The 27,130-nt window shown below is 45.4% G+C and overlaps 1 protein-coding gene across 1 annotated transcript in view; it reads right to left on the bottom strand.

Moving 5' to 3' along the window:
- LOC126538381 (transient receptor potential cation channel subfamily M member-like 2) overlaps positions 1 to 27,130 on the bottom strand; it is a 385,593-nt gene that overhangs the window by 64,967 nt on the left and 293,496 nt on the right. The window contains exon 20 of the mRNA XM_072287697.1: positions 25,773 to 25,928. Within this exon, the coding sequence (XP_072143798.1) occupies positions 25,773 to 25,928 (156 nt within the window). The remainder of the gene's footprint in view (positions 1 to 25,772; positions 25,929 to 27,130) is intronic.

The following is a 27,130-nucleotide window of genomic DNA, read 5'->3' as shown; positions in this document are numbered from 1 at the left end:
CTATCACACCTGCGTTCGACTGTCCTCCCCCAACTTCACGACGCTTCCTTGGCTGGACCCTTGGGCGTCTCGCGCACATACGACAGTGTACGCCGTCGATTTTTTTGGCCGGGTCGCGCCCGCTCCGTGCGGCGCTACGTTGCCTCTTGTGAGCCCTGTCAGAGCCGGAAGAAGCCCTCCACACTTCCAGCTGGATGTCTCTAGCAGATCGACATCCAACCCGAACCCTTTTTCTGTGTTGGTCTAGACCTTCTTGGACCATTTCCTCTCCCGGGCTCCGGAGATAAATGGGTCGCCGTCGCTACTATTAATGCTACGCGGTACGCAATCACCAGAGCTCTCCGGACAAGTTGTGCTACTGACGCTGCTGACTTTCTTCTCTACGACATCATTTTATTGCACGCTGCTCCGCACCAATTACTCACTGACAGTGGCCGCAGCGTTCTCTCGGCAGTTGTCAAGGACATCCTCTACTCCTGCTCGATAAATCACAAGTTCAGCACGTCCTACCATCCACATAGCAACGGCCTCACGGAGCGCCTCAACCGGATCATCACCGACATGCTTTCGAAGTACGTTGCGACCGACCACCACGAATGGGACCTTCACTTACCATATGTGACGTTCGCGTATAACTCATCGTGTCACGACGCCGCCGGCTATTCACCATTCTATCTCCTATATGGCCGATAAGCAGCGTCGCCCTTGGACACCTTGCTGCCCTCGGCCACACGTTCCGCCACTGAATACGCCCGCGACGCGATCGTACATGCCGACCGCGCACGCCAGCTCACCCGCACCCGTCTCGAGGCCTCACAGGAGCACCAGAGGCGCATCTATGATTGCCATCATCGCGACGTGCACTTTTCTCCGGGTTCTCTGATGCTTCTCTGGTCACCCATTCGACGTGTGGGCCTTTCCGAAAAGCTGCTGTCGCGCTACACTGGCCCATACCGTGTGGTGCGACAAGTCACCGATGTCACGTAAGAAATCATCCCCGCCGACCTCTCAGCTTCATCGTCAATCGCAAGTGACATCGTTCACGTGGCGAGACTGAAATCATACCGCACACCTTTCACCGCAAATGTGTAGATTATGTACCGGGACGGTGCTTCTACCGCCGGGGCTGATGCTACGGAACTGCCGCCACAGTGCGGCTGCACTGAGGACGAAGAAGATGACGTGTGCCCGCTTGATTTAGCATCGCCATCTTTCCCGCCGTTGGTCTACGTGTAAATATATTGTAAATAGACTTGTTCATCAGCTACACGTAACAATATTATAAAGTTCCATATATCTATACTACGGCTGTACATAAATTCATTCAGCACGTGTAGATTGTCATTTGAGTAAACAGGCAGCCAAAAAATACAGATATCACTATAATTTCTTTATGCAGGTAAAGATTGCACCACAACGATTCAATATTTGCTGGAGTCGAAAAAAAACAGAAAAATTCAGATCCCACAAAAACAAGGTGACTAGACCGCAACTAGGTCCGGTTTTTTGGTCTGAGCGGGCAGTAACATAGTTAGGGGGGGCGGGGCAGAGGGGTAGCTATTACGAGTGCAGTACACCGGCATGCAGCTGTGCTTTAGTTATACCACCAATATGTGGCAAATATACACTTCTTTATGACAGATCATGAAACTTGCTCGCGATAGTTCCAACGCTGAGGTCTAGTAAAGTAGCCTTGTCGACACGTAGACGCGGTAGGCGCCAACGAGGACGAAAGTTCGTAATGGGGAGCATCATGGGCGGAGAGTTCTCTCTCTCTCTCTCTAGCACACACACACTTGAAAGTGCGACCTCGAAGAATTGAGCGCTAAAGTGATGGCCTTATATGACTATACACCAAACCTTACAGTTGGTGGCAGTTCAATTTCACAGCCTGATTCCTCTCAGTGGTTTAATCTTTCTTTGTGTAATTGTCCCATGCTTGGCTATGACTAATACTGCTTCAGCTTCCGGCAAAACTGCAGCCTCTCTCTCTCTCTCTGTTTTCTTATTGTCTGTGAGTCAGAGTACAAGCGCTGCTGCGCATGACTGCTGCTGATTCTGATTTCGAGCCAAAGCAGCTTGGCCTCATTTCTGTTACTGAGTGAATTATAGAGTGTTCCCAGCTATCATGCACCAAAATTTAAAAAAAAGGGCAGTTACATTACTCGAAGAAAATCTAGTGCACATTGTTTCCAGTAGAGTGGAGTAGCCCTCAGTAATCTTTCGTTACTGAGACTTATTTCGGGAATTTAAATAATCATTTAACTCGAGAGGTATTGTCCTAATTTTCAAACTGTCAACGAAGCATTTGTAGGCATCCCAAAATTACATCTAACTGCGGTGTTTTCAGCGACGTACTAATTGTGTTATTCTTTTTCGAGTGGCAAAGAGACCTCCCTAAGCATGAAAAATACCACGTAATACGCTCCTACCCGCATCATAAGGCAGCGCCCTGATATGAGCAACTGAATTGCCTGTCGCAAACCCAAAGAGATCGCGCATCAAATTGATAATGGTACGGAAGAAGCACCAACAGCAGGTTTCGCGGCTTCTAAGCTATTCCTCGCTCTGATTTCTAGGTCACTCTTATTATCCGCCTCACAAGGCCGACTGATCACATTGATAACAAAACCCCCTAGATAACCTGGCCGAAGCGCCGCTCTGACCACGCACGAAATGCGAAAATCAATGTAATAGGCATAGACTGTTTCAATATCCCCACTAGGCTCGCACCGCATCGAAAGAGTGCGCGCCTAGGTACATTTTGTGCCAGCAATTTCCTTCGGACCAAAGGAAACTTAATATTAAAATTTTATTTTTCAATTGAGTGTATACGGTGCTGCAAAAACAGGTTCGTGTCTAAAAATAAAAGTGACAAACAGACCGGCAAGCGACTGACGTGTACAAAAAAGGCAAAACCGATGCCGTTCAACGAAGTAGATATACCACTTCTAAATGAGCCGAACGGGCAATCAGGATGTCTGCACAAAAAAAAAAGAAACATCAAATTTCAGTGTGCCCTTATTATCTACGAATTCGTAAGCTTCATTTAACACCAGCTGTTGCCGAGGGGATGTGTTCGAGCAGGTTTCTTTTTGCAGCTACGCAGTACTGAGTCCCCTTTATCACATTTCAGTGGCTTTCTTGATGACCGACGCCAGAATTCTGCTGCAGATATTTCAAATTAAATTATGGGGTTTTACGTGCCAAAACCACTTTCTGATTATGAAGCACACCGTAGTGGAGGACTCCGAAAATTTCGACCACCTGAGGTTATTTAACGTGCACCTAAATCTAAGTACACGGGTGTTTTCGCATTTTGCCCCCATAGAGATGCGGCCGCCATGGCCGGAATTCGATCCCGCGACCTCGTGCTCAGCAGCCTAACACCATAGCCACTGAGCAACCACGGCGGGTCTGCTGCAGACATTCGTTATCCTTGCCTTGAATTAATCTGACTTCCATCTGAATCGTGGAAGCAGGATATTTCACATAACTCCAAAGAAAGAAATATAGTGGAAAGAGGTCAGGTGACCTAGCCGGCCAATTTACAGGCCCGTGCCTTCCAATCTATTGCGAATGAAAAGTCGCATCCCGCCAGTTTCGTGCTCCGTTGCTGCTGTGTGCGGATGCCCCTTCTTGCTGATACCACAGAAGTGGAATACGTAACAGTAGGACTTCGCTCAGAAATTCATCCACCACTCCTTCGAAGATTTCGATACCGTAAGACTGTCCAACCAGTGCGTGATCGAAGAAGATGGAACCGATTATAGTACTGGCGTAAAATCCGAAGCACAGATTGAATGACCACTGGTACTACTGGTGCCAAGTGCGCTTTAACCAGCGTGGATTGAATTCACTGCAACAGTGCGCATTATGCAAAGTTAGCTAGGCGTTTCTTCGAAAATTGGCTTCATCTGTGCACATGATGTTGCTCAAAAAATCCGGTGACTCATTGACTTTTGTTAAGACCCAATTCGAGAAATCCAGACGATTGTACAGGTCCCTATCTTCTAATCATTCGGGCTGGTTAAGGTGGTACGCGTGAAAGGCGTTCAGTTAGAATCCTCTAAACTGATTACTTGGAAATTGGTACCTGGACGGAGACGTACCGCACGCTAGCCTGTGGGTTTCAGGCAATAAATTCTACAACATCCGTGCGTAGGCTAGGACTCAAAGAAGGAGTCATCCACCACTGTTTCTTGAAGTTGCTGGTTTGTCTCAGGTTTTCATTAATTTCTGATGATAGTCGATGCGTTTGGTCTACCGCCACACTTTCGTGACTGATATATATATAATTGCGGCCTTCCTCTTGTTGCCATTTGCAGATCCCGAGGCAAGGATCATGTTTACTTTCTGCTCATTAGAGAAAGGCATGACGACTGGGACGAAACAAAACACACCTTTAGAACTTTGCACTGACGTTGTGAATTCGCTTTTGTTGTCATAAGTTTCGTGGAAAAAAGAAGACATCCACGCAATTTATCTGCGCTAAGACAGCAGCTATCAAAGCTTGTTTCCAACTGACACGAAACTCGAGGTGTTAGTTCGGCCTGGGCGCGGAAAATGAGGCACTAGCTCGATCACAATGTTTTTTTTTTTTCTTTCCTTTATTTGGTTCTGGATAACTGAAAGGGAGCCATTTCGACGGCGCTGCTTTATCATCCGGGTGGCAGCGCAGTGAGGCGGTATTCTCCACATCTCGCGGGGTTCATTTATCAGTCGGAACAAAATTAGTGCGCAATTAATACGTCGCTGAACATACCGCAGTTAGATGTCCAGTATGACTTCGAATGCCTCATTGACAGTTTGATGATTAGGACAGTACGTCTCGAATTAGATAATTATGTACAATTACTAAATCTCAGTAACTAAAATATTACTGTCAGCTACTGCACTGTACTGTAAACAATATGCACTAGGTTTTCTTGGAGTATAACGCATTGCTCTTTTTTTAACTCTTGGTGAATGTTCGTTAATTGGGACGCCCTGTATATATTTATGACCTTTTCATGCAATTATGTTTGCATCCCACATAAATGTTGTAAATTACTGAAATGTTTTTTTTTCATGAGTCGTTAGCATTGGTTACTGGAAAGAGAAGCAATACTGAGACACACGACATTCACGTGCATTTCGCACACCATTGATAAAAGATTGCGGAAGGGGTCACTGAAGTCTATAGGTCTTTTTCGTTGTCAAAAAAGCACACAAGGCAATTTGAAACGTGATGAACCTACAGCAACATATTCATTCTCTAGGCATAAGCTATCCATACCTTTATAAATATTTTTTGATTGTCTATTTCCATATTTTTCAAAAATATTATAAATTCTGTCCTGCGTATATATCCATATATATGTTCTGTATGTGCATGGTGTTTACAGTGGAAATTTAAAACAATGTTTAAGGGAAAAAATACGCATGAGGCAAGCCCCGCTAGTGCTTATAATGCGCATGTCCCCCTATTGTCAGGATTTGCAGAAATAAAGTGAAAGTACGAATTAAAAGCCGTGCGCATCCGCGCCAACAATGGTGCAGTAAGCTACCAGTAAAATTTCAAGTGAAAAGGTCGAGGAAAGTCAAAAGAAACCTCAAATGATGTGCGCAACAAAGCTTTGGGCACTTTAGGTTTGTGTGTGTGCGGGGGGAGGGGGGGGGGGGAGCGGGCTTCGGCATCGCGCTGAGGAGGCTCAGACGCACCCCCCGGAAAACTCCGGAGGTGGCTCGGGCCCCGGAGCACCCATCCCCCCCCCCCCCTCGTAGTCGGTGCCTATTTATTTACTTATTTATTTATTTATTTATTTAATGATACCTTATAGGCCCCTAGAGGCATTGTGTAAGGGGGGAGAGTACACTCAAAGGTTATACATAATTATAATACATATGTCAATGAATATACAAGAAATACAGCTTAAGAAATGCGCTAACATGCAGTAATGTAGTGTTAAAAATTGTGCAAAGGACAGACCGAATGCTTTAGAACGCGGGAGGTCAGTCAACAAGAAATTTTCACAAAGTAAAATATAACCAATAGAATGACAGAGCAAGCGCGACAATATTTGGCTATAATAAAACAGTATTTAAGGGGTAGTGACACAATAATAACAGAAAACTCAAGAAAATATAAAACGTTAGGTTATGTAGAGTTTGGAATATCCGTTGCTAGAAGATGCCGGACTTTTTCCTCGTCACTCTCATAAGGGATGGCGTTAGGAAGGTTATTCCTAAGGCAAATGATTCTTGGAAGAGCGGAGTAGGTAAATGAATCAGTCTTGCCGTAAATACGCATGAAATTGAACTGATTGTACAACCGGTGTGACTTGTAATGAGGAGGTTCAAGAGGCAGGACTGATGGTGCTGTATTACGGACATATTTATGAAATAATGATAGCAGAGTTATATCACGACGATCATGGAAGGACTGTAGTGAGAGGTCGAGTTTAATTTGTGTTATGCTTTTGCTATAGTCATAACAACGCGAAATAAAACGCGCAGCCCTATTCTGGATATATTCGAGTTTTTCGATCAAGTATTTCTGATGGGGAGACCAGACGGATGCGGGGTATTGAAGCTGAGGTCAAAGAAATGTTAGATAAGCTAGTTTACGAATGTCTTTAGTAGAATTACGCAACTTGCGTCTTATGCAGCCTAATGATCTTGAAGCATTGGCGCATATGTGTGAATGTGCGTTGACCACAAAAGAGTCGAAGTTAGGTAACAACAAGATATTTATATTGAGTATCATGCAAAATAGTGATGTTATTGACACGTGTACTTATCTTTATCGGGCGACCACGTTTTGCCGCTTAACAACTGTAATCGCGCGGCGCGGAACGCGCCTGCATGTATCCGAAGTTTCTGGAAAGTTATCGATGCTTCTACCCGGCTTTCTGCTGTCGCCGAATCTTGTGTTATCTGATTTCATCGGGTAACGCGAATGGTGTAGAACTTTGTGGAAGGCACGCGGGTCCGAACGATTAGTCTGGAACATTCGACAACTGCTCTATAAAAGCCGACGCGCTTGACCCGCTGATCAGATTTACGACGATCGCTGACTGTGTTCGCCGTTCTCGTTGTGCTTTAAGTGTAGTCTGTTTTGTGGGCACAGGTTCACCCAATAAAAGCTAGTTTTTGCCTTTCACAGTATTGCTACTGTGTTCTTTGACGTCACGACCACGTGACATTATTTATGTGATAAGGAAACGTATATTTAGTATGCTTGCGGCTAAAAGAGATAATCTTACATTTAGAAACGTTAAGCTTCATTAGCCAAGTCCTACACCAAAGAGAATTAGGTTCGAGATCTTTTTGGAGGATTGCATGATAATCGGCACATTCGATGGAACGATGAAGAATGCAGTGGTCTGCAAAAATGCGCACGTGTGAGGAAAGGTTATTGGGTAAGTCAATAATGTATAATAGAAATAGTAATGGCCCAAGAACGCTGCCTTGTGGTACACCTGAAGTAACGTGCGAAGAAGGAGACGAACAATTATCAACTGCTGTGAATTGCTGACGATCAGAAAGAAAATTGTGAATCGATGTTAATGTGAGAGAATGTAATTCAAGAGTAGATAATTTCAAAATCAAACAGCAATGTGCTACGAGTTCAAATGCTTTTGCGAAGTCTAGAAAAGCACAACCAGTTTGGAGATCCTCTTCCATGTTAGCAGTCAAATCAGCTGTTAATTTCAGTAATTGCGTTTCACAAGAGAAGTTCCTCCGAAATCTGTGTTGGTTAGGAAAGTAGAAATTATTGGCTTCCAGGTTACTCTAGACATTTCATGCAAATAAATGTTCTAGCATTTTACAGCATATAGATGTTAATGATATTGGACGGTAGTTTTCCGGTGCGTGTTTATTACCTGAATTAAATGTGGGTATGACCTTTGCTATCTTCCAATCTGAAGGCAGCTGTCCAGTCTCTAAAGATTGCCTGAAGATGTGAGATAGAATTTTGCTAGATGCCGTGACGGTATTTTTCAGAATTTTAGAATTAATGTCGTCAACGCCACAGGATGTGGTTAGCTTGAGGTTATTTATCAGGCATGCGACACCTTCAAATGTTATATCTATTGGCGACATGTATTCGTAGTTCAGCTCCGATGCATCTGGCAGATCAGCCTGATCTGTGGTGAATATAGAAGAAAAATAAGTATTTAAAATAGATGCACACTGATAATCTGGAATGGGAGTGTTATTGTTGCGTAAAGAAATGTGGTGTGGTCCTGATCTGGGCTTATAATGTGCCATAACTTTCTGGGAGTAGATTTAAAAAGAGACAGGCGATGAGTGAAGTATTTATTTTTAGTTGAAGACAAGGCATCACAGTAAATTTTCAAGATTTCCTTCTACGTGTCCCAAGCTGCCTGCGTGCGCAAGCGCTTAGCACTTTCGTAATGGCGCTCTTTCTATTTTCCCAGTAAGCGTAGGGATCTGGTGAACCATGGATTAGGTTTATCAGTGGTTATCTTAATGAGAGGGACGTACTGGTTAACCAGGGCAGAAATCGTATTTCTGAAGAGTATCCAACTCTGTTCCACCGATCGACTATGGAATGAAGGTAGCAGCATGTGGGCAAAGAATATATGTAATTCCGAATTCATAACGTTGTAATTGCCTTTGTTTTATTCGCGTATTTTTTTAGTAGCGAAACCTGTAAAAGAAGAGGGTACGTTTACAGTTACTTGCAGTACGGAATGATCGCTAAAACCATTAATCGTCACAATGTGATGAACTGTCTCCGGTGCTGTGGTGAGGATTAATTCTAAGATACTGTAACTGATACGAAACGCACGGACAAGAAGAAAGAAGAGAAGACGAAGAGAACGAGAAGTTTGAGAGGCCGGGCTGCGCTACGATCACCCTACGATCATCGTCCATCTCCAGTAAATAAAACCATTTCTTTCCATCTCTTCGTAACAGTTGTGGTGGAAGGTGCGGGGTAATCGACACCTGAAGACGGAGGCTGAACCAGAAGTTCTTCGACGGAGCCGTTGCCTTGCTGGACTCCCACCGAATCTACGCCAGTTGAATATGTCCCACGATGCAGACGAACAATGGCCCATTCCAACTGCTGCGCCGACAAGTTCCGTTATACAACTGAGAGATAGATGCGCGTCCCTTCGGCGGAAGCTCGGAAGAAGACGTCGAGGAAAGGCTCATCATTATCACCGGGTGAGTGCCGCCAACAAGGGAAACCGCGCTTCTCAGCTTTCCAACGTTGTGTTCTTTCTAACGGACGCTGCGTTGTTGTGGTTCGACAATCACGAGCAAACGTTCACAACATGGGGAAGATTTGTTTTGGAAATCAAAGAGCGATTCTGCGACTCCGCGATGAAAAAAAAAGGGCAGCACAGATGCTTCTGCAACGTGCGCAAGTGCCAGGCGAAACCTGCACGGCCTACATTCAGGCGGTAATAAAACCGTGTAGGATGGTGGACTCTGGAATGTCTGAGGAAGACAAAGTCGGGCACATTCTGAAAGGAATTGCCGAAGATCTTTATAATTTCCTCATTGCAAATGACAACCTGGCTTCCGTCGCTGACCTCATTCGGCACTGTCGTACTTTCGAGCAACTGAATACGAGGCGCATCACGGCGAAGTTTGGCAGGCTAGCCAATGTGACGACAGTTGCAAGCGTGTACAGCAACCAGCCCTTCGATCTTGCATCAACGATCCTACAAATAGTTCGGGAAGAGCTCAGCTTGCACGCGCAAGTGATACATCCAGGCACTCATAGCTTCCACCTACCACCAGATTTCGAGCCAAACGTGGCGTCCTTCTCCCCGTATCTTGCGGCGAGGGGAACTGAGGATTATGAACTCGCGCCCGGACAGCAGCCACGTCTCTACGACAGTGGCCCTACTTATGACGCTCGGCCACAACGAGAGCAGCCGCGTTTTTACTCCCGAGGCCATGTGACTTCTGTCAGGCCGCGACAAGAACAGACCGACCCTACTACCACGACGTGGCTTATGAACGATATAACGTATTTCAGCCAGCAGCAGAGACACGTTATCCACATGACAACGAACTTTCTCGCCGCCCGCAACAGCCTAGCATCCGTTTCGAGGAAGATGCTGTGAACCGCGACCCTCCCCTGTGCTACAACTGCGGTTCCACAAGCCATATAGCTCGGTATTGTCGCCAAGGCCGCCAATCACGAATGACACCACCGATGTTCTCGCCACCCAGAACCCGTACTTCATATGACTTGCGGGCGGCCGATTTGCTTCCAATGAACCGCCTCTCACACGAGACCAGACGCAGCGATTCGCCAGCTTCTGAGCGGAGTTTGATGCCACCAAATAACCGTCCCCGTCACTCTCCGTCCCCTCGGCGCCGTTCTCCGTCACTGCCGCCGGGAAACTAGCATCCGCGGCCAATGGAGGTGAGGTCGCCGGACGGTCTTTGCAAGAAATACCTCTGCCTGTTGTGATGCTCAAAAACGAAGTGAATGTCTCGATTGACGGAATACCGACCATCGCATTAGTTGATACTGGGGCGACTGTGTCTGTGATGAGCCTCGCTTTCAAGAACTGTCTAAGCCACAAAGTTATGTTTTCTTAGAACGACGGTATTACCTTTCGTGGAGTAGGCGGTGAGTGGCTTCCTCCCCTTGGTGTTTGTGCTGTAAGTTTCTCGTTGGCTGGAAAAGTTTTTGTGTCCGAATTCCTTGTTGTTTCTCGTTGTTCGCATGATGTTATTCTTGGCATCGATTTTCTTGAACAGTGCGGCGCTTCCGTGGATTGTGGTTGTGGCGGAATATCAATGAACGAGTTAATTATATCAGCACATTCCGAACAAAGCTCGCGTGGCGAAGAAAGGGACTCAGACACACTCAGTGTTCTTGATGAAGTGATTGCACCATCGTGGCGCCTGACGCCCGTTCGTGTTTTTGCAACTGCTGTTGACGCTGATTCGGTTGGCCTTGTAGTTAGGCCTCTCCGTATAAACTGTGCTAAAAAAGATATACTTGTGCCCTGCTCTGTCGTGTGCATGACGAAAGGAGTCGCCACATTGTGGGCGCTGAACTGTTCCGCCACGCCGGTTGTCCTTCCTCGCGGTATCAAAATCGCTCTCTTCGATAAAGCCGCATGTAGTTCAATAGCGGCACTAACTACGGACATCTCTACAGCTTGCTCTCCTTGTGACAATCGCCATATTGAAGAGCTAATGCTTGGCATGATCAGCAAGGCTCTCGATACATTGGAACGGCAAGCACTGGTGCATGTCCCTGCCAGGCATGAGGCTGTATTCGACTTCACGCATGGAGATGGACCCCTTCATTTACCGTCGTCCCGCGCTCGTCACAGAATAGATACCGGCTTCGCACACCCCATCCACCAGAAGCTCTTTCAAGGGTTATCCTCCGAGCGCGAATTTATTGCAGAGCAAGTCAAGGAGATGATGAACAAAGGCGTCGTTCAAGAGTCGTCTAGTCCATGGGCAGCGCCAGTAATCCTCGTCCGACAAAAAGATGGCTCCTGGAGATTCTGCGTGGATTACAGACATCTAAACGCAGTGACGAAGAAGGATGTCTATCCACTTCCGCGAATCGATGATGTCATTGATTGCTTACACGCTGCTTCTTACTTCTCAACACTTGATTTGCGATCGGTGTATTGGCAAATACCTATGGACCCTGCCGGCAAGAAAAATACTGCTTGCGTGACTCCAGATGGCCTATTCGAATTTAATGTTGCGCCTTTTGGCCTTTGCAGTGCTCCTGCCACCTTTGAAAGATTCATGGACACAATACTGCGTGGTCTAAAGTGGGAGATATGCATGCGTTGCCTCGATGATGTTGTAATCTTTGGCTGCACGTTTCATGAACATAATGAACGCCTCAGCCTTGCTCTCGACTGGATCGGGAAAGCTGGACTGGTTCTAAACTAAAAAAAAATTCGGTTTGGCGAACCTGAAACACTGGTCCTGGCGACACTTAGTCGACAAGCATGGCGACAGAACTGATCCTCGTAAGATTGAAGCGGTGAGCTCCTTCAAGCCACCGCGATCAGCACGAGAACTTCGTTCATTCGTTGGCCTATGTTGGTATGTTCGTCGTTTTATTCCCCGGTTTACCGACATCGTCAAAATGCATCCTTCAATTGGACATCAGAGTGTGATGCATCATTCTCTCAGCTGAAGTTTATACTAACGTCAGCGCCCCTCTTGTGTCACTTCTATCCATCTTGCCCCACTAAAGTTCACACTGATGTTGGTGCAATTGGGATAGGAGCGGTGCTTGTACAACGTCACAGTGGCGCAGAACATGTTGTCGCATATGCTAGCCGTTGCCTGAGCAAATCTGAACGCAATTATATGGTTACGGAACAGGAATGCCTGGCAGCTGTTTTCGCCATACATAAGATTCGGTGTTATCTTTACGGTAGACCATTCGAGATTATCACCGACCATCATTTTTATGCTGGCTGGTCAGTTTCCATGATCCTTCTGCTCGCCTCGCCCGTTGGGCTCTGCGCCTCCAGGAATACGACTTTGTGGTGTCATGCAAGAGTGGCCGTCGTCACGCTGACGGAGACTGCCTCGCTCGGATTCCTCTTGCGGCTACCGACTGCGAAGCTCATAATTTTGACGACTGTTTCGCTGCGCTGCTGTTACTTCTACGGTCCCTGACGTGGCAGACATTCAGCGAGAACAACGGAATGATGTTACCCTCAATCCACTTTTTGTCGCCGCCCGTACTTCTCAAGGCAGCGGTCGCTTTACTGTTCGTGATAAATTACTCTACAAAACTAATTACTCCGGGCATGGAGCGCGTTTTCTGCTTGTTGTCCCCGAGAGTCTCCGCTCCGACGTTCTACGCGCCATGCATGACGACGTGACATCCGGCCATTTCGGCTTCGTACGAACGCTACACCACACGCAGGAGCGCTTTTACTGGCCCAAGATGTACGAAACAACCAAGCGCTATGTCGCTAGTTGGGAAATGTGCCAACGTCACAAGCGACCGACCACCGCAGCCCCGGGTCCCCTTCGGCCATTGACACCGCCCAGTACGCCGTTCGAGCAAGTAGGCATTGACCTTTTGGGTCCATCCCCGTTATCTAACAACAAGAACCGTTGGATAATTGTCTGCGTGGACCATCTTACACGATATGCAGAAACTGCAGCCAAACCGTTTTCCACCGCGCTTGCGTGGCGGTCTTCCTGCTGCGTTCCGTGGTCCTTCGTCATGGCCCACCACGTGTCATCATGAGCGACCGTGGTTGCCAGTTCACGGCTGATGCCATTGAAGAGTTACTTCGTTTGTGCACTTCACAGTTCCATCATTCCACCCCGTATCATCCACAGACCAATGGCCTCGTTGAAAGGACAAACAGAACGCTGACCAACATGCTTGACGTGTACGTCTCCTCCAATCATAAGAACTGGGACGACGTGATGCCCTTCATCACTTACGCATACAACGCGGCGAAACACGAAACCACGAACCCACGAGCCCATTTTATCTACTGTATGCAAGGTTACCGCGAAGCCCTCTGGACACTTTCTTGCCCTTCGTTCTGCACAGTGACGATTCTGTATCGAAGACTTTGTGTCTCGCCGAAGAAGCCCGTCGAATAGCTCGTCTTCGTACTCTGGCCTCGCAAAGTCGTTCGAAAAAGCGATACGACGACCGTCACGTGCAAGTATCGTTGGAAAAAGGTGACTTGGTCCTTCTTTGGACACCGCAACGCAAGCGTGGATTGTGCCAAAGGTTCTCGTCACAATATTCAGGCTCATTGGTAGTTGTGGACCGCCTCAGCGAACTCACTTACGTCATAGCTCGCCTACTGTGCAATGGCCGGCGATCAAGCAGAACTCAGCTGACTCATATTGCTCGCCTGAAGCCTTTCCACCCTGCTTGTCCATCCTGACTCGCCCCACGGGCTCGTCTGCTCGCGGGGAAATGTAACAGATACGAAAGGCACGCACAAGAAGAAAGAAGACGAAGAGAATGAGGAGTTTAAGAGGCCGGGCAGCGCTACGATCAGGCTACGATCATCGTCCATCTGCTGTAAATAAAACCATTTCGTCGAAACTCTTCGTAACCGTATTATTACCCTGTGTAGGCTGCGTAACAACCTGAAACAGGGTAAAATCTAAGGTTAACTTGATGAATTCTGTCGAAGTATTACATGATGAAGATAACTTAACCCAGTCGATGAGAGGAAAATTGAAGTCGCCTAGTAGATACATGGCATCAAGCGGGTGAAGCTTCGTCACTAATTCTATGTTGCTGCACAAGTCATTATTAAATGAATTAGTGAAATGCGGAGCATTATTCATTCTTTCATATATTTCTGTACTATGTTACGCCATTACAGCAATAACATGTTGCATTTTGCAGTATTAATTCTTCCAGTGGCGTTACGCGCTTAGGCGCCTTCAGGATATGTAAATTGAAAAAAGAGCAAAACGAATAATAAATCTGAAAATCCGCGAAAATAAATCTGCGAGAAAGGGTAAAAGGGATTCAGAACTTGTAGGACCATAATTTGTACCTGGTAATGCACAAAGGAATACTCATTACCAGAAGAAGCTGGTCAGTGGCTGCGGTGTTTCTGTGGATCTTTAAGCATGAAATGCTCTTAGCTCATATTGTCTGCGACCTTCAAGTGACCTTGAACGATATGCCAGAGCAGTTAACAAGGCGAGAACAAAACGAGGCCCTCCGAGCAGCCAGCCAAAACTAAAGAAATTGCGGTCTCTGGCCCCAAACCTTTTGTTGAGGACCACATCGCATACGCTAGACACTGCCCAAACAAGTTACAAGAAGTATGCCTTCCGAGTTCTTACTAATGTTTGTTCCCAATATCACGCAAATTGTAACTTCTAGTTCGCTGAAGTCCTGTCATCTCCAATAGAAACGTTCAAAAGGCAATCGCAGGGCACCATCCACTTGATCGACATCTTTTGGGGCTGAGACATGGTTGCGTGTGCTCTTTTGAACGCGGCGGTCTGTGAGTTCCATGGCGTGGATATTACGTCGTCTCGAGAGATGGCGCTACGCTCCGTGGTGCCTGCTTCAGGCGTTTTTCTTCGAGCGGGGCAGTTGCTCTCTCTCTCCCTGGCGTCTTTCGCTACCATTCGTGCCGCGGACAGCCGGTTTTCTTCTTCTAGCTGCGCAACGTCCATATTGACCAGCGCACAGTATGGCATGGTGCAGTGTGGTGCAGTAGGGTGTGCGGTTGCGAACACCCATTTTTATAATATGGCTAGTATCATCTATAACCAATCTGCTTTGCTGGTTGTCATTTCATGCGTACAGCTGCTCTCGATTACGGAAGAACCAGCAGTTTCTTTTCAGCACCCATGAAGTTGGCAATACTTCACATTACGTGCGCTAAGCGATTATGGAAAATAAACATGCTAAGCTTTTTCTACCTTGCGCTATGGGGTGCTGCAGGAAATGCCCCTCAACTACAAGACGCCCTATACCTAGGAAAATCAGGTATATTCATTAACTGGCAAACGTGGATAATTTGTTTAGGTACTCCCTCAGGGATCACTTGAACATATCGAGCAGCGTATCTTGCTGCGCACTCCAAAACCTGCTCTATGAGCTTTGCTTTTCGCGTGTCACGATTCAGGGCAAGAGCGCCAAGCCACCAAGCCCGTTCCACATAATGTAGTTCTGCTACTACGAACGTGGGGAAGTACAAAACATTTAGGCATATATTCAGACTAAGTGCATTATCCTGCTACGAAATCTACGTTGGTTGTATCTTTTGAATCTTGCTGTGCGTATAAACTTCCAACCTGAAAGTAATGAAAATTTCAAGCTTTCATAATGCGTCATGCAAATATTAGACGTAGGCGATCGAACATCGACTTTTTTCGAATACGAATAGTAAGCATCAAATATCGAATCAAAGAGACTAAAACGGGCCCACGTGTTCACAGCAGTAATATTTATTTTGGTATAATTAGGAACATTCTTGTACTGGATAGGCAGTCAACTATCACGGGCAATCATCATCATCATCATCATCATCATCATCAGCCTAGTTACGCCCACTGCAGGGCAAAGGCCTCTCCCATACTTCTCCAACTACCCCGGTCATGTACTAATTGTGGCCATGTTGTCCCTGCAAACGTCTTAATGTCATCTGCCCACCTAACTCTCTGCCGCCCCCTGCTACGCTTCCCTTCTCTTGGAATCCAGTCCGTAGCTCTTAGTGACCATCGGTTATCTTCCCTCCTCATTACATGTCCGGCCCATGCCCATTTCTTTTTCTTGATTTCAACTAAGATGTCGTTTACCCGCGTTTGTTGCCTCGCCCAATCTGCTCTTTTCTTATCCCTTAACGTTACACCCATCATTCTTCTTTCCATAGCTCGTTGCGTCGTTCTCAATTTCAGCAGAACCCTTTTCGTAAGCCTCCAGGTTTCTGCCCCATATGTGAGTACTGGTAACACACAGCTGTTGTACACTTTCCTTTTGAGGGATAGTGGCAACCTACTGTTCATGATTTGAGAATGCCTGCCAAACGCACCCCAACCCATTCTTATTCTTCTGGTTATTTCAGTCTCATGATCCGGATCCGTGGTCACTACCTGCCCTAAGTAGATGTATTCCCTTACCACTTCCAGTGTTTCGCTACCTATCGTAAACTGCTGTTCTCTTCCGAGACTGTTAAACAGTACTTTAGTTTTCTGCAGATTAATTTTCAGACCCACCCTTCTGCTTTGCCTGTCCAGGTCAGTGAGCATGCATTGCAATTGGTCTCCTGAGTTACTAAGCAAGGCAATATCATCAGCGAATCGCAAGTTGCTAAGGTATTCTCCATCGACTTTTATCCCCAATTCTTCCCACTCCAGGCCTCTGAATACCTCCTGTAAACATGCTGTGAATAGCATTGGAGATATCGTATCTCCCTGTCTGACGCCTTTCTTTATAGGGATTTTGTTGCTTTCTTTGTGGAGGACTACGGTGGCTGTGGAGCCGCTATAGATATCTTCCAGTATTTTTACATATGGCTCATCTACACCCTGATTCCGTAATGCCTCCATGACTGCTGAGGTTTCGACTGAATCAAACGCTTTCTCGTAATCAATGAAAGCTATATATAAGGGTTGGTTATATTCTGCACATTTCTCTATCACTTGATTGATAGTGTGAATATGGTCTATTGTTGAGTAGCCTTTACGGAATCCTGCCTGGTCCTTTGGCTGACAGAAGTCTAAGGTGTTCCTGATTCTATTTGCGATTACCTTAGTAAATACTTTGTAGGCAACGGACAGTAAGCTGATCGGTCTATAATTTTTCAAGTCTTTGGCGTCCCCTTTCTTATGGATTAGGATTATGTTAGCGTTCTTCCAAGATTCCGGTACGCTCGAGGTTATGAGGCATTGCGTATACAGGGTGGCCAGTTTCTCTAGAACAATCTGACCACCATCCTTCAACAAATCTGCTGTTACCTGATCCTCCCCAGCTGCCTTCCCCTTTTGCATAGCTCCTAAGGCTTTCTTTACTTCTTCTGGCGTTACCTGTGGGATTTCGAATTCCTCTAGGCTATTCTCTCTTCCACTATCGTCGTGGGTGCCACTGGTACTGTATAAATCTCTATAGAACTCCTCAGCCACTTGAACTATCTCGTCCATATTAGTAACGATATTGCCGGCTTTGTCTCTTAACGCACACATCTGATTCTTGCCTATTCCTAGTTTCTTCTTCACTGTTTTTAGGCTTCCTCCGTTCCTGAGAGCCTGTTCAATTCTATCCATATTATAGTTCCTGATGTCCGCTGTCTTACGCTTGTTGATTAACTTAGAAAGTTCTGCCAGTTCTATTCTAGCTGTAGGATTAGAGGCTTTCATACATTGGCGTTTCTTGATCAGATCTTTCGTCTCCTGCGATAGCTTACTGGTTTCCTGTCTAACGGCGTTACCACCGACTTCTATTGCGCACTCCTTAATGATGCCCATGAGATTGTCGTTCATTGCTTCAACACTAAGGTCCTCTTCCTGAGTTAAAGCCGAATACCTGTTCTGTAGTTTGATCCGGAATTCCTCTAGTTTCCCTCTTACCGCTAACTCATTGATTGGCTTCTTGTGTACCAGTTTCTTTCGTTCCCTCCTCAAGTCTAGGCTAATTCGAGTTCTTACCATCCTGTGGTCACTGCAGCGTACCTTGCCGAGCACGTCTACATCTTGAATGATGCCAGGGTTCGCGCAGAGTATGAAGTCGATTTCATTTCTAGTCTCACCATTCGGGCTCCTCCACGTCCACTTTCGGCTAACCCGCTTGCGGAAAAAGGTATTCATTATACGCATATTATTCTGTTCTGCAAACTCTACTAATAATTCTCCTCTGCTATTCCTAGAGCCTATGCCATATTCCCCCACTGACTTGTCTCCAGCCTGCTTCTTGCCTACCCTGGCATTGAAGTCGCCCATCAGTATAGTGTATTTTGTTTTGACTTTACCCATCGCCGATTCTACGTCTTCATAAAAGCTTTCGACTTCCTGGTCATCATGACTAGATGTAGGAGCGTAGACCTGAACAACCTTCATTTTGTACCTCTTATTAAGTTTCACAACAAGACATGCCACCCTCTCGTTAATGCTATAGAATTCCTGTATGTTACCAGCTATTTCCTTATTAATCAGGAATCCGACTCCTAGTTCTCGTCTCTCCGCTAAGCCCCGGTAGCACAGTACATGCCCGCTTTTTAGCACTGTATATGCTTCTTTTGTCCTCCTAACCTCACTGAGCCCTATTATATCCCATTTACTACCCTCTAATTCCTCCAATAACACTGCTAGACTCGCCTCACTAGATAGCGTTCTAACGTTAAACGTTGCCAGGTTCAGATTCCAATGGCGGCCTGTCCGGAGCCAGGTATTCTTAGCACCCTCTGCAGCGTCACAGATCTGACCGCCGCCGTGGTCAGTTGCTTCGCGGCTGCTGGGGACTGAGGGCCGGGGTTTGATTGTTGTATTCATATAGGAGGTTGTGGCCAAGTACTGCACCAGGGTGGCCAATCCTGCTCTGGTGAGAGAGTGCGTTACCGGTTCTGGTCACCGGGATCAGGCCGCACTCCAGGCCTGTTTGTGCAATTTTCTCAACACACGTTTTTTTTTGTATTTTCCGGTGGAGAATAGCGCGGCACCGGGATTTGAATCACGGTCCTCTTGCACTGGAGACGGATACTCTACCGTCCCCGTAGGAGTTAAATTAAAAATTAATTTATGGGGTTTTACGTGACAAAACCACTTTCTGATTATGCACGCCGTAGTGGAGGACTCCGAAAATTTCGACCACCTGGGGTTCTTTAACGTGCACCTAATTCTAAGTACACGGGTGTTTTCGCATTTCGCCCCCATCGATATGCGGCCGCCGTGGTCGGGGTCCGATCCCGCGACCTCGTGCTCAGCAGTCTAACACCATAACCACTGAGCAACCACGGCGGGTCCCGCAGGAGTTGTACGCCTCATTTAACCTACAGTGGTGCCCTACTTGGTCAGTCAAGGTGGACCAATCTGAGCTCGGTTATACCGCATGGATGGCACTCGGCTAGAGAACCTGGTATTTATGACCTGCACATGTGAGTGTGAGGCCATAAATATTTGAAGATCTATATAAATATATATATATTTTTTTTAGGAGGGTTCCCGTACAGTGATAAAATAAAGGAAAAGACATTAAAAGAAAGAAAAAAAAGAAAAAAAAAGAAAGAAAAAGGGGCAGAAAAAAAAAGGAATATAACATGTGATTTGAACTCGTGACCCTTCGATGTTGCCCAGAAAGATAGCTCAGTCGGTTGGTTCGTCAGGCCCCAGGCTACTTTCAAGCGCCACAGCTCCTGCTCCGAGCCTCACACTTACGTGGAAAGAGACTCATGTTGTCCGCGATAGTCGGTTTATGCTGATTCCGAGTAGTTGAAAGGCATACTTTCTAGGAAAAATGGCCGCTCAAGGAGAAGAGCCAACTCGAGCGGCTTTAGAGGCTAGGAAAACTGCCTTAAAATATTTAGACTTGAGGGAAAGCTTCGTTAACAAACTATAACACGGCAATCAGCACTCGAATACGACGAGAGAAATTACTGAGACGTGGAAAATTCCCTTGAAAAAAAAATCTGGTTTGCTAGGCAAATGCTTGTATGTATTGAACCTCTTAAAAGATGAGGGGTGAAATATGCGCTCACCAAGAGGGCATCTTCGGCACGAGACATCCCCAAGGCACCTTACAGAGATGTGGAGAGCTTCGCGGCCGGAACGAAGCTTCCCTTCTCCGCCGGCCAAGAGGGGGAAACGCGCTTTCCGATCGCTCAAGGTTGCGCGGACAAAGCCTAACTCTAGCGTCTAGGAAAAGCTTAACCAGGTGCGATGGCGGCACGCATAGCGTGGGAAGCTAGCCGCCAGAATAACTATACCAAGGACTGCTGCTGATGAGGGCGAAATACCTTCGTGTAATTATAATAACCCTAATAGGACTACTTTCGAAAGAAAAGGAAACGGCCCAGAGGGCTATACTACGAGAGCTATGACTGATAGTTTTCTCTCTCTCTCTATATATATATATATATATATATACTCATCTCATCTATGGGATCGCATGCGCGCGCTGTTTCTTTGTCTCTGCGTGTAGTACAGTGAAGAGAGCCAGTTTAAGGGCGGAGAAGAAGAAAGAAGAGAAAAGCAAAAACTGCAGCGCCGTGGTTTTAAAGCGCACCCGTGGTAGAGAAACGGAATGCGATATAAGCGTGCGTAGCCATGATACGCACACGACAAACTGCCTTAAAATATTTAGACTTGAGGGAAAGCTTCGTTAGCAAACGATAGCACGGCAATCAGCACTCGAATATAATTATAACCCTAATACTAATTGTAAATATTCATCTCATCTATGGGATCTAATGCGCGCGCTGTTGCTTTGTCTCTGCGTGTAGTAGTTGAGAGAGCCAGTTTAAGGGCGGAGAAGAAGAAAGAAGAGAAAAGCAAAAACTGCAGCGCCGTGGTTTTAAAGCGCACCCGTGGTAGGGAAACGGAATGCGATATAAGCGTGCGTAGCCATGATACGCACACGACAAACTGCCTTAATATATTTAGACTTGAGGGAAAGCTTCGTTAGCAAACGATAGCACGGCAATCAGCACTCGAATATAATTATAACCCTAATACTAATTGTAAATATTCATCTCATCTATGGGATCTAATGCGCGCGCTGTTGCTTTGTCTCTGCGTGTAGTAGTTGAGAGAGCCAGTTTAAGGGCGGAGAAGAAGAAAGAAGAGAAAAGCAAAAACTGCAGCGCCGTGGTTTTAAAGCGCACCCGTGGTAGAGAAACGGAATGCGATATAAGCGTGCGTAGCCATGATACGCACACGACAAACTGCCTTAATATATTTAGACTTGAGGGAAAGCTTCGTTAGCAAACGATAGCACGGCAATCAGCACTCGAATATAATTATAACCCTAATACTAATTGTAAATATTTATCTCATCTATGGGATCTAATGCGCGCGCTGTTGCTTTGTCTCTGCGTGTAGTAGTTGAGAGAGCCAGTTTAAGGGCGGAGAAGAAGAAAGAAGAGAAAAGCAAAAACTGCAGCGCCGTGGTTTTAAAGCGCACCCGTGGTAGAGAAACGGAATGCGATATAAGCGTGCGTAGCCATGATACGCACACGACAAACTGCCTTAATATATTTAGACTTGAGGGAAAGCTTCGTTAGCAAACGATAGCACGGCAATCAGCACTCGAATATAATTATAACCCTAATACTAATTGTAAATATTTATCTCATCTATGGGATCTAATGCGCGCGCTGTTGCTTTGTCTCTGCGTGTAGTAGTTGAGAGAGCCAGTTTAAGGGCGGAGAAGAAGAAAGAAGAGAAAAGCAACTAGTCAACTATCACGGGCAATCAGGATCGTTTTAAACACAAGATCGCTACAACTGTCATGAAGAGAACTGCACGGATATAGTCTCTTCACACCTTTACACACTGGCTGCAAACATGCTTTCCAAGAATGGCAGGACGCTGTATGACCAAGTTTCCAAGAATCCAAAATGAATATTTCTTGAGAAAATAGCACAATTTATGGAAAAGGAAAATAAAAATTTAATTTTGTTTTTGTTTTACCGAGACACAACAAAGGGCATGTTACAAGGAAAAGATCACTGGTTGTAAAGTAAAAAAAAAACTACTACATTATAATACTGTTAGAAAGACTAATTGGCAGCCCAGAAGCGAAAATAGATGGTTGTCATCTATTGCACGAAAGAAAGGCCAACGAGGGTCGCGGTTTTGTAAAGGCGATGTTTTTGTAAGAAGGCTCGCGCATATTTGTTCGTCAGAACTATATAAAATCAACAAATAATGAAGAAAAGAAAAAGAAGGCATAGAAGAAATCATTTGTACGTTTTAATTGAAGTGTAAAAATGCGAAGCTCAAAGAAGATGGAGGAAAAAAAAACAGAACTTGCCGTCGTTGAGAGCCGATCCCACCACCTCCGCTGTACGCGTGCATTGCACTACCACGTGAGCACGGATAGCTGGGCATGTTGGTTAAGCCGATCTGATGTGAAAGGCGCGGACATTTCTGGAAGCCGATTTAGTTTTTGCATTGCTTCAAAACCTTGCCGCTGTTTTTATTTCTGATAATTATAATTTGTAGTACATTGTTTAGCAGGTCAGTAACCCAATTTTAACACTTGGTTGTTGCGAAATATTTGGTTAGTTTTGATATTGGAACATACGAATACTTCATTTCGGAATAGGAATAAACTATTACATACAAAGTATTCGTAGTCGAATATTCGCCCAACCTATAGCAAATACTTTAGTAAAGTTAGATTCATCTATACCCTACTGGTAAATTCACTGTTTTCCTTAAGCTGCACAGAGATTACGCCTATGTGATACGTATAGGTAAATTATTTACTTCCCATTATTTATATTACAGTGTTTCGAAACACCTACGCTCTTAAATTCCTGTCAGTGCTTACAGGATAGCGGTGGCAGAGCGATCTCAGCCAGCACGTACTGCAAAGATCACTTCCCAATCGGCAACTCTCTCTCTCCCTCTCTCTCTCTCTCTCTCTCTCTCTCTCTCTATATATATATATATATATATATATATATATATATATATATATATATCAGGTGAGTGTTTCTTGGGGTGTCCCCGAAGAACGGGGGTTAACCGAGGGGCCCAATTTTTTTAGTCATATCATAAGAAGACAGCGAACACAGACACCAAGGACAAGATAAGGGAAATTACTTGTGCTTATTAAATGAAATAAAGAAACGATAAAGTGCCGGACTTGACAGTGGATGAAAAAACAACTTGCCGCAAGTGAGGAACGATTCCACAACCTTCGCATTTCGCGTGCGATGCTCCACCAACTGAGCTACCACGGCGCCGTTTCCCCATCCACTTTCTTCGGTATTTATGTTTTCTAGTAGAACTCTGGGAGTGTTAGCCAGCGCCACCATTCAGAGACCTTCGCCGCGGAGGTGGAACATCCGTTCTGCCGCAGGCGTCACGAGAACGTGATCTTTTTGGGTGAAGGCTACCGGTCAATAATCCCACGCATGCTACCTGAAGGCATCTATGTTGCGGGATTCGAGAGCCTCGTTATGTAATGAAGACAAGAAAGGTGGTTAACCGAGGGGCCCGTTTTTTTTAGTGATATCATAACAAGACAACGAACACTGACACCAAGGACAACATAGGGGAAATTACTTGTGCTTAATAAATGTAATAAAGAAACGATAAATTATTGGAAATGAAAGTGGATGAAAAAACTACTTGCCGCAAGTGGGCGATCCCACAACCTTCGTTAAATACAAAGATTGTGGGATCCTTCCCAACAATCTTCGCTGGCTTCGTTTTTGACATGTGCAACTGATGAAAATAGTAAAATCGCGTTGTTCAGAGTGTCGATGTAGCGCACATGCGCAGAAAACATTCGTTCTTACAGCCTTTGTTTATTTAATTTTTGGTAGTGGTTCGCCCGATATAGAAGGATGCACAAGAAGCCTAAGTAAATTTTCTTGTGCGGTAATTTACACATTTGGACCTTAATACCTGTAATAATGCAGTGAGCTCCAGCGAAGCGCAATTAAGGTCATTTACATAGGTATTTCAACATTGTTTCTATTTTCCTGCTTCTATTGCCTGGAGCACATGGCGGAATCGGGCCTGCTGATGTGTATAACCTGAAGCGGACGTTGATGTGCGATAAATGGTAGTATATACGTGGCTAATCAAAAACGCTCCCTAATTTACTTATTTCATTATGCACTTCAGGGCGCCTGTTCCAATTTGGACGTTGAAGCTAAGGAGTAGTGAAGTCATTCATGCCTAGCAGGAATCCTAAAAGTAGTGCCATTTTCAAGATATGCCGTACTTTTCTGCAATAACCCCCCTTCCAAGTGCCACTTTCAGTGCATCGCACGCGTAATGCGAAGACGTGGTATCATTCCCCACCTACGGCTAGTTGTTTTTTCATCCACTTTCATTGCCAATAATTTATAATTTCTTTAATTCAATTAGTAAGTACAAGTAATTTAACCTATGTTTTCCTTGGGGTCATTGTTGGGTTCGCATGATGTGATCAATTTCTACAGGTACCTTGAACTAAATAGTTACACAGTTCTTAGTGAATGTTTTTATTACCTACTTTAAATACCTACTTGGGCATTTGTAAATATCTACTTGGACACCTGAGAAGGTGGAATAGCATCTGCCGCAAGTGATTAAAAAATCTTCAAACTTAAATAATGAGCAGGCGGTACTTACGCGCACGAACATGCAAGTCCACGCATTCAACGTTCGTCTGGGGATTTCTTTACTCAGAGAGAAAGTCAACTGTCTAAGTCATGGCTTCACTTTACAGTAGATCAGATAGTGAACATCAAACACTACTACGTCCGCAAGCATTACAGCTGCTCTTCCTGGCTCAAGCATGCGCATTTTGTTTACTCTGTTCAATTCGATTAAATTCGTAGTATGTGCACAGTAAAAGTTACTGTGATTGTACACCTGTAGGTCAACGAAATCTAGAAAATACAGTAGGAGACATCATAATTAATGGCATACTTTCCGATGTCTCGATAACTGGGCAGAACGCCATATGCACATCTGTTAAGAGAATAGTAGAATTGAAATATGTCTATCAATAACCGCTAGTGCGCTTGCCTGGAGGTTACAACAGAATTGCAGATATTAAGACCCTTGCGTTTGGACAAAGCAGCTTAAGGTTTGTAATTAATGTTTTGCTGTATACTTCTCTGTCCTCCCGGCTCCCTAAACCACGCTTAAATTGCGAGCCTCTTTTTGATCTTATCGACAATTTGTTCTTGACCGCTCCTTGTCCCGAGCTACGCCACCCATGCGCATGGATCTTGTGGGCACGTCAGCGTTTAGACTTTAGGAGCTCTGGCCGGTGTTCTGCATTGATAACAAACTCAGGACCCGTCATCCCTCAAGGCATGCACCGGCTGTTTGCGCGCAGTGGCGGTGAAAGCTACGTACTTTTTAATATTCTGCAATGGGCCACGCAAATAAATCATATTCTGTACCAGCATAGTCGAAAACCAACAATGCAAGTGTCGCCAAAGATAGCCAACTTCAACCACCAGCGCTGATGAAGCCGACGGATGGGGTATAGTAGCCATAAAAGTGAGAATTCACCCAAGAGTTATAGATATTCGAGATTATGAGTCCATACGCGTACGTTCTGAAGTAATGTGAACAGAACGGGCAGGCAGTGGTTCTTAAACGCTCAGTGCCAAAGCGTTGGAACTTACCGTGGAACTCCCTCACTCTCCAAGATGTAGACAATATTCGTGCCATCGGTGTCTACAATCCAGGATCTTCTGTCAGTGCTAATGCCAGCAGGGGACATCGAAAGGCAGTTCCACTTGAGCGATGGCAAACTTTGGACGTGCTCACCCGTGCTCAGCCTGTAGTGCGAAAAAGGGAGAATGAGCTTTATTAAGCGGGATGGTTTAGTGTCCAAGCAGGGGTTAATGTCAGTGGTGAATATTAGAAAATAAAGGAAGAGTAAAAGAAACACAACCATAGCATGCTGCTCAAGTCGATATTCACCAACTAAGTTTTTCGCACGTTCATTAATATCAAGTGGCACGTATCACAGCACGAGTGACTGCAATCGTGCACTGCCGCGCGGAGGCAAATAAAGATGTGTGACATAATATTTAATAAACGGCAGCTCAGGTGCACCGCACTGCTGCACTTGCGATCCAGTTTAACAACCGACAAAAAATAAGCTGACCCGGCTTTACTGAAAAGGACAGTGCGCCTGTTCACACGACACCAGTAATATGCACGCATGTCGTCACAGTGATTTTTTTAACAAGGCGCATTTCTGCTTTGATTACATGTAAAAGTGCCACTGGGTCGAATTAATTAGGATTCCCACGCATTTCTACTCGCACTGTTGACTTCATTGGTGGTTTAAATATAAAAGAGCCTGCGCAGTTAGCGGTACACGAAAGAGAAACACTAAATCAGCTTAAACGGACAAAGTATTGTCTCAGAACTCAATTGCCCATACTTCCGTATTATTCGGTGCATTATACTGTAAAAGAAAATCAAGGTTCATGTTTAACTTTTTTTTAGATGAGCCCAAAGGTACCGCGTCAATGCAACATCACGGGTTTCTAAGTATGTTTTCGTAAATGGGTCCTCGAGGCTCAGTAAAAGCTTTCGAAAACTGCTAAATTCCGTCTTTCTCCTTATTTCACAGCAGTGTACACAGCCATGAAAACTTACTGCGCCCAAATGGACGCTATCACAATGTCACGGCGAGGTTGGTGCGGCAACTTCAACGCGGCGCAGGTGTTTCGTCTTTCCTGGCTTACCTGTGCTTCATTGAGATCAGCTTCCTTGGGATTGGATAAGGGCGATGGACGGGCTATAGTTATTTTGCCTTTAGTGTCCGTTTGTGTCCATAGTTAGTTTTGCTTTTAAGCGAAATTTTGCTTGCAAGCCCCTCTGAACTTTTCTGACAGGGCTTCCTTGCCGTAATACAGCTTGCAGACAGAAGAAACGATATGCAGATCCAACGCATATGTTGGAATCAGTGTGAAGCTAAGGCTTAGTGCGGCGTTTAGTTAAATGCTATTTCAATAAATACGAATGG

Source organism: Dermacentor andersoni, chromosome 4 (genome assembly GCF_023375885.2).
Source record: "Dermacentor andersoni chromosome 4, qqDerAnde1_hic_scaffold, whole genome shotgun sequence".
Lineage (NCBI taxonomy): Eukaryota > Metazoa > Arthropoda > Arachnida > Ixodida > Ixodidae > Dermacentor > Dermacentor andersoni.
This window is presented reverse-complemented; position numbering and strand designations above follow the sequence as displayed.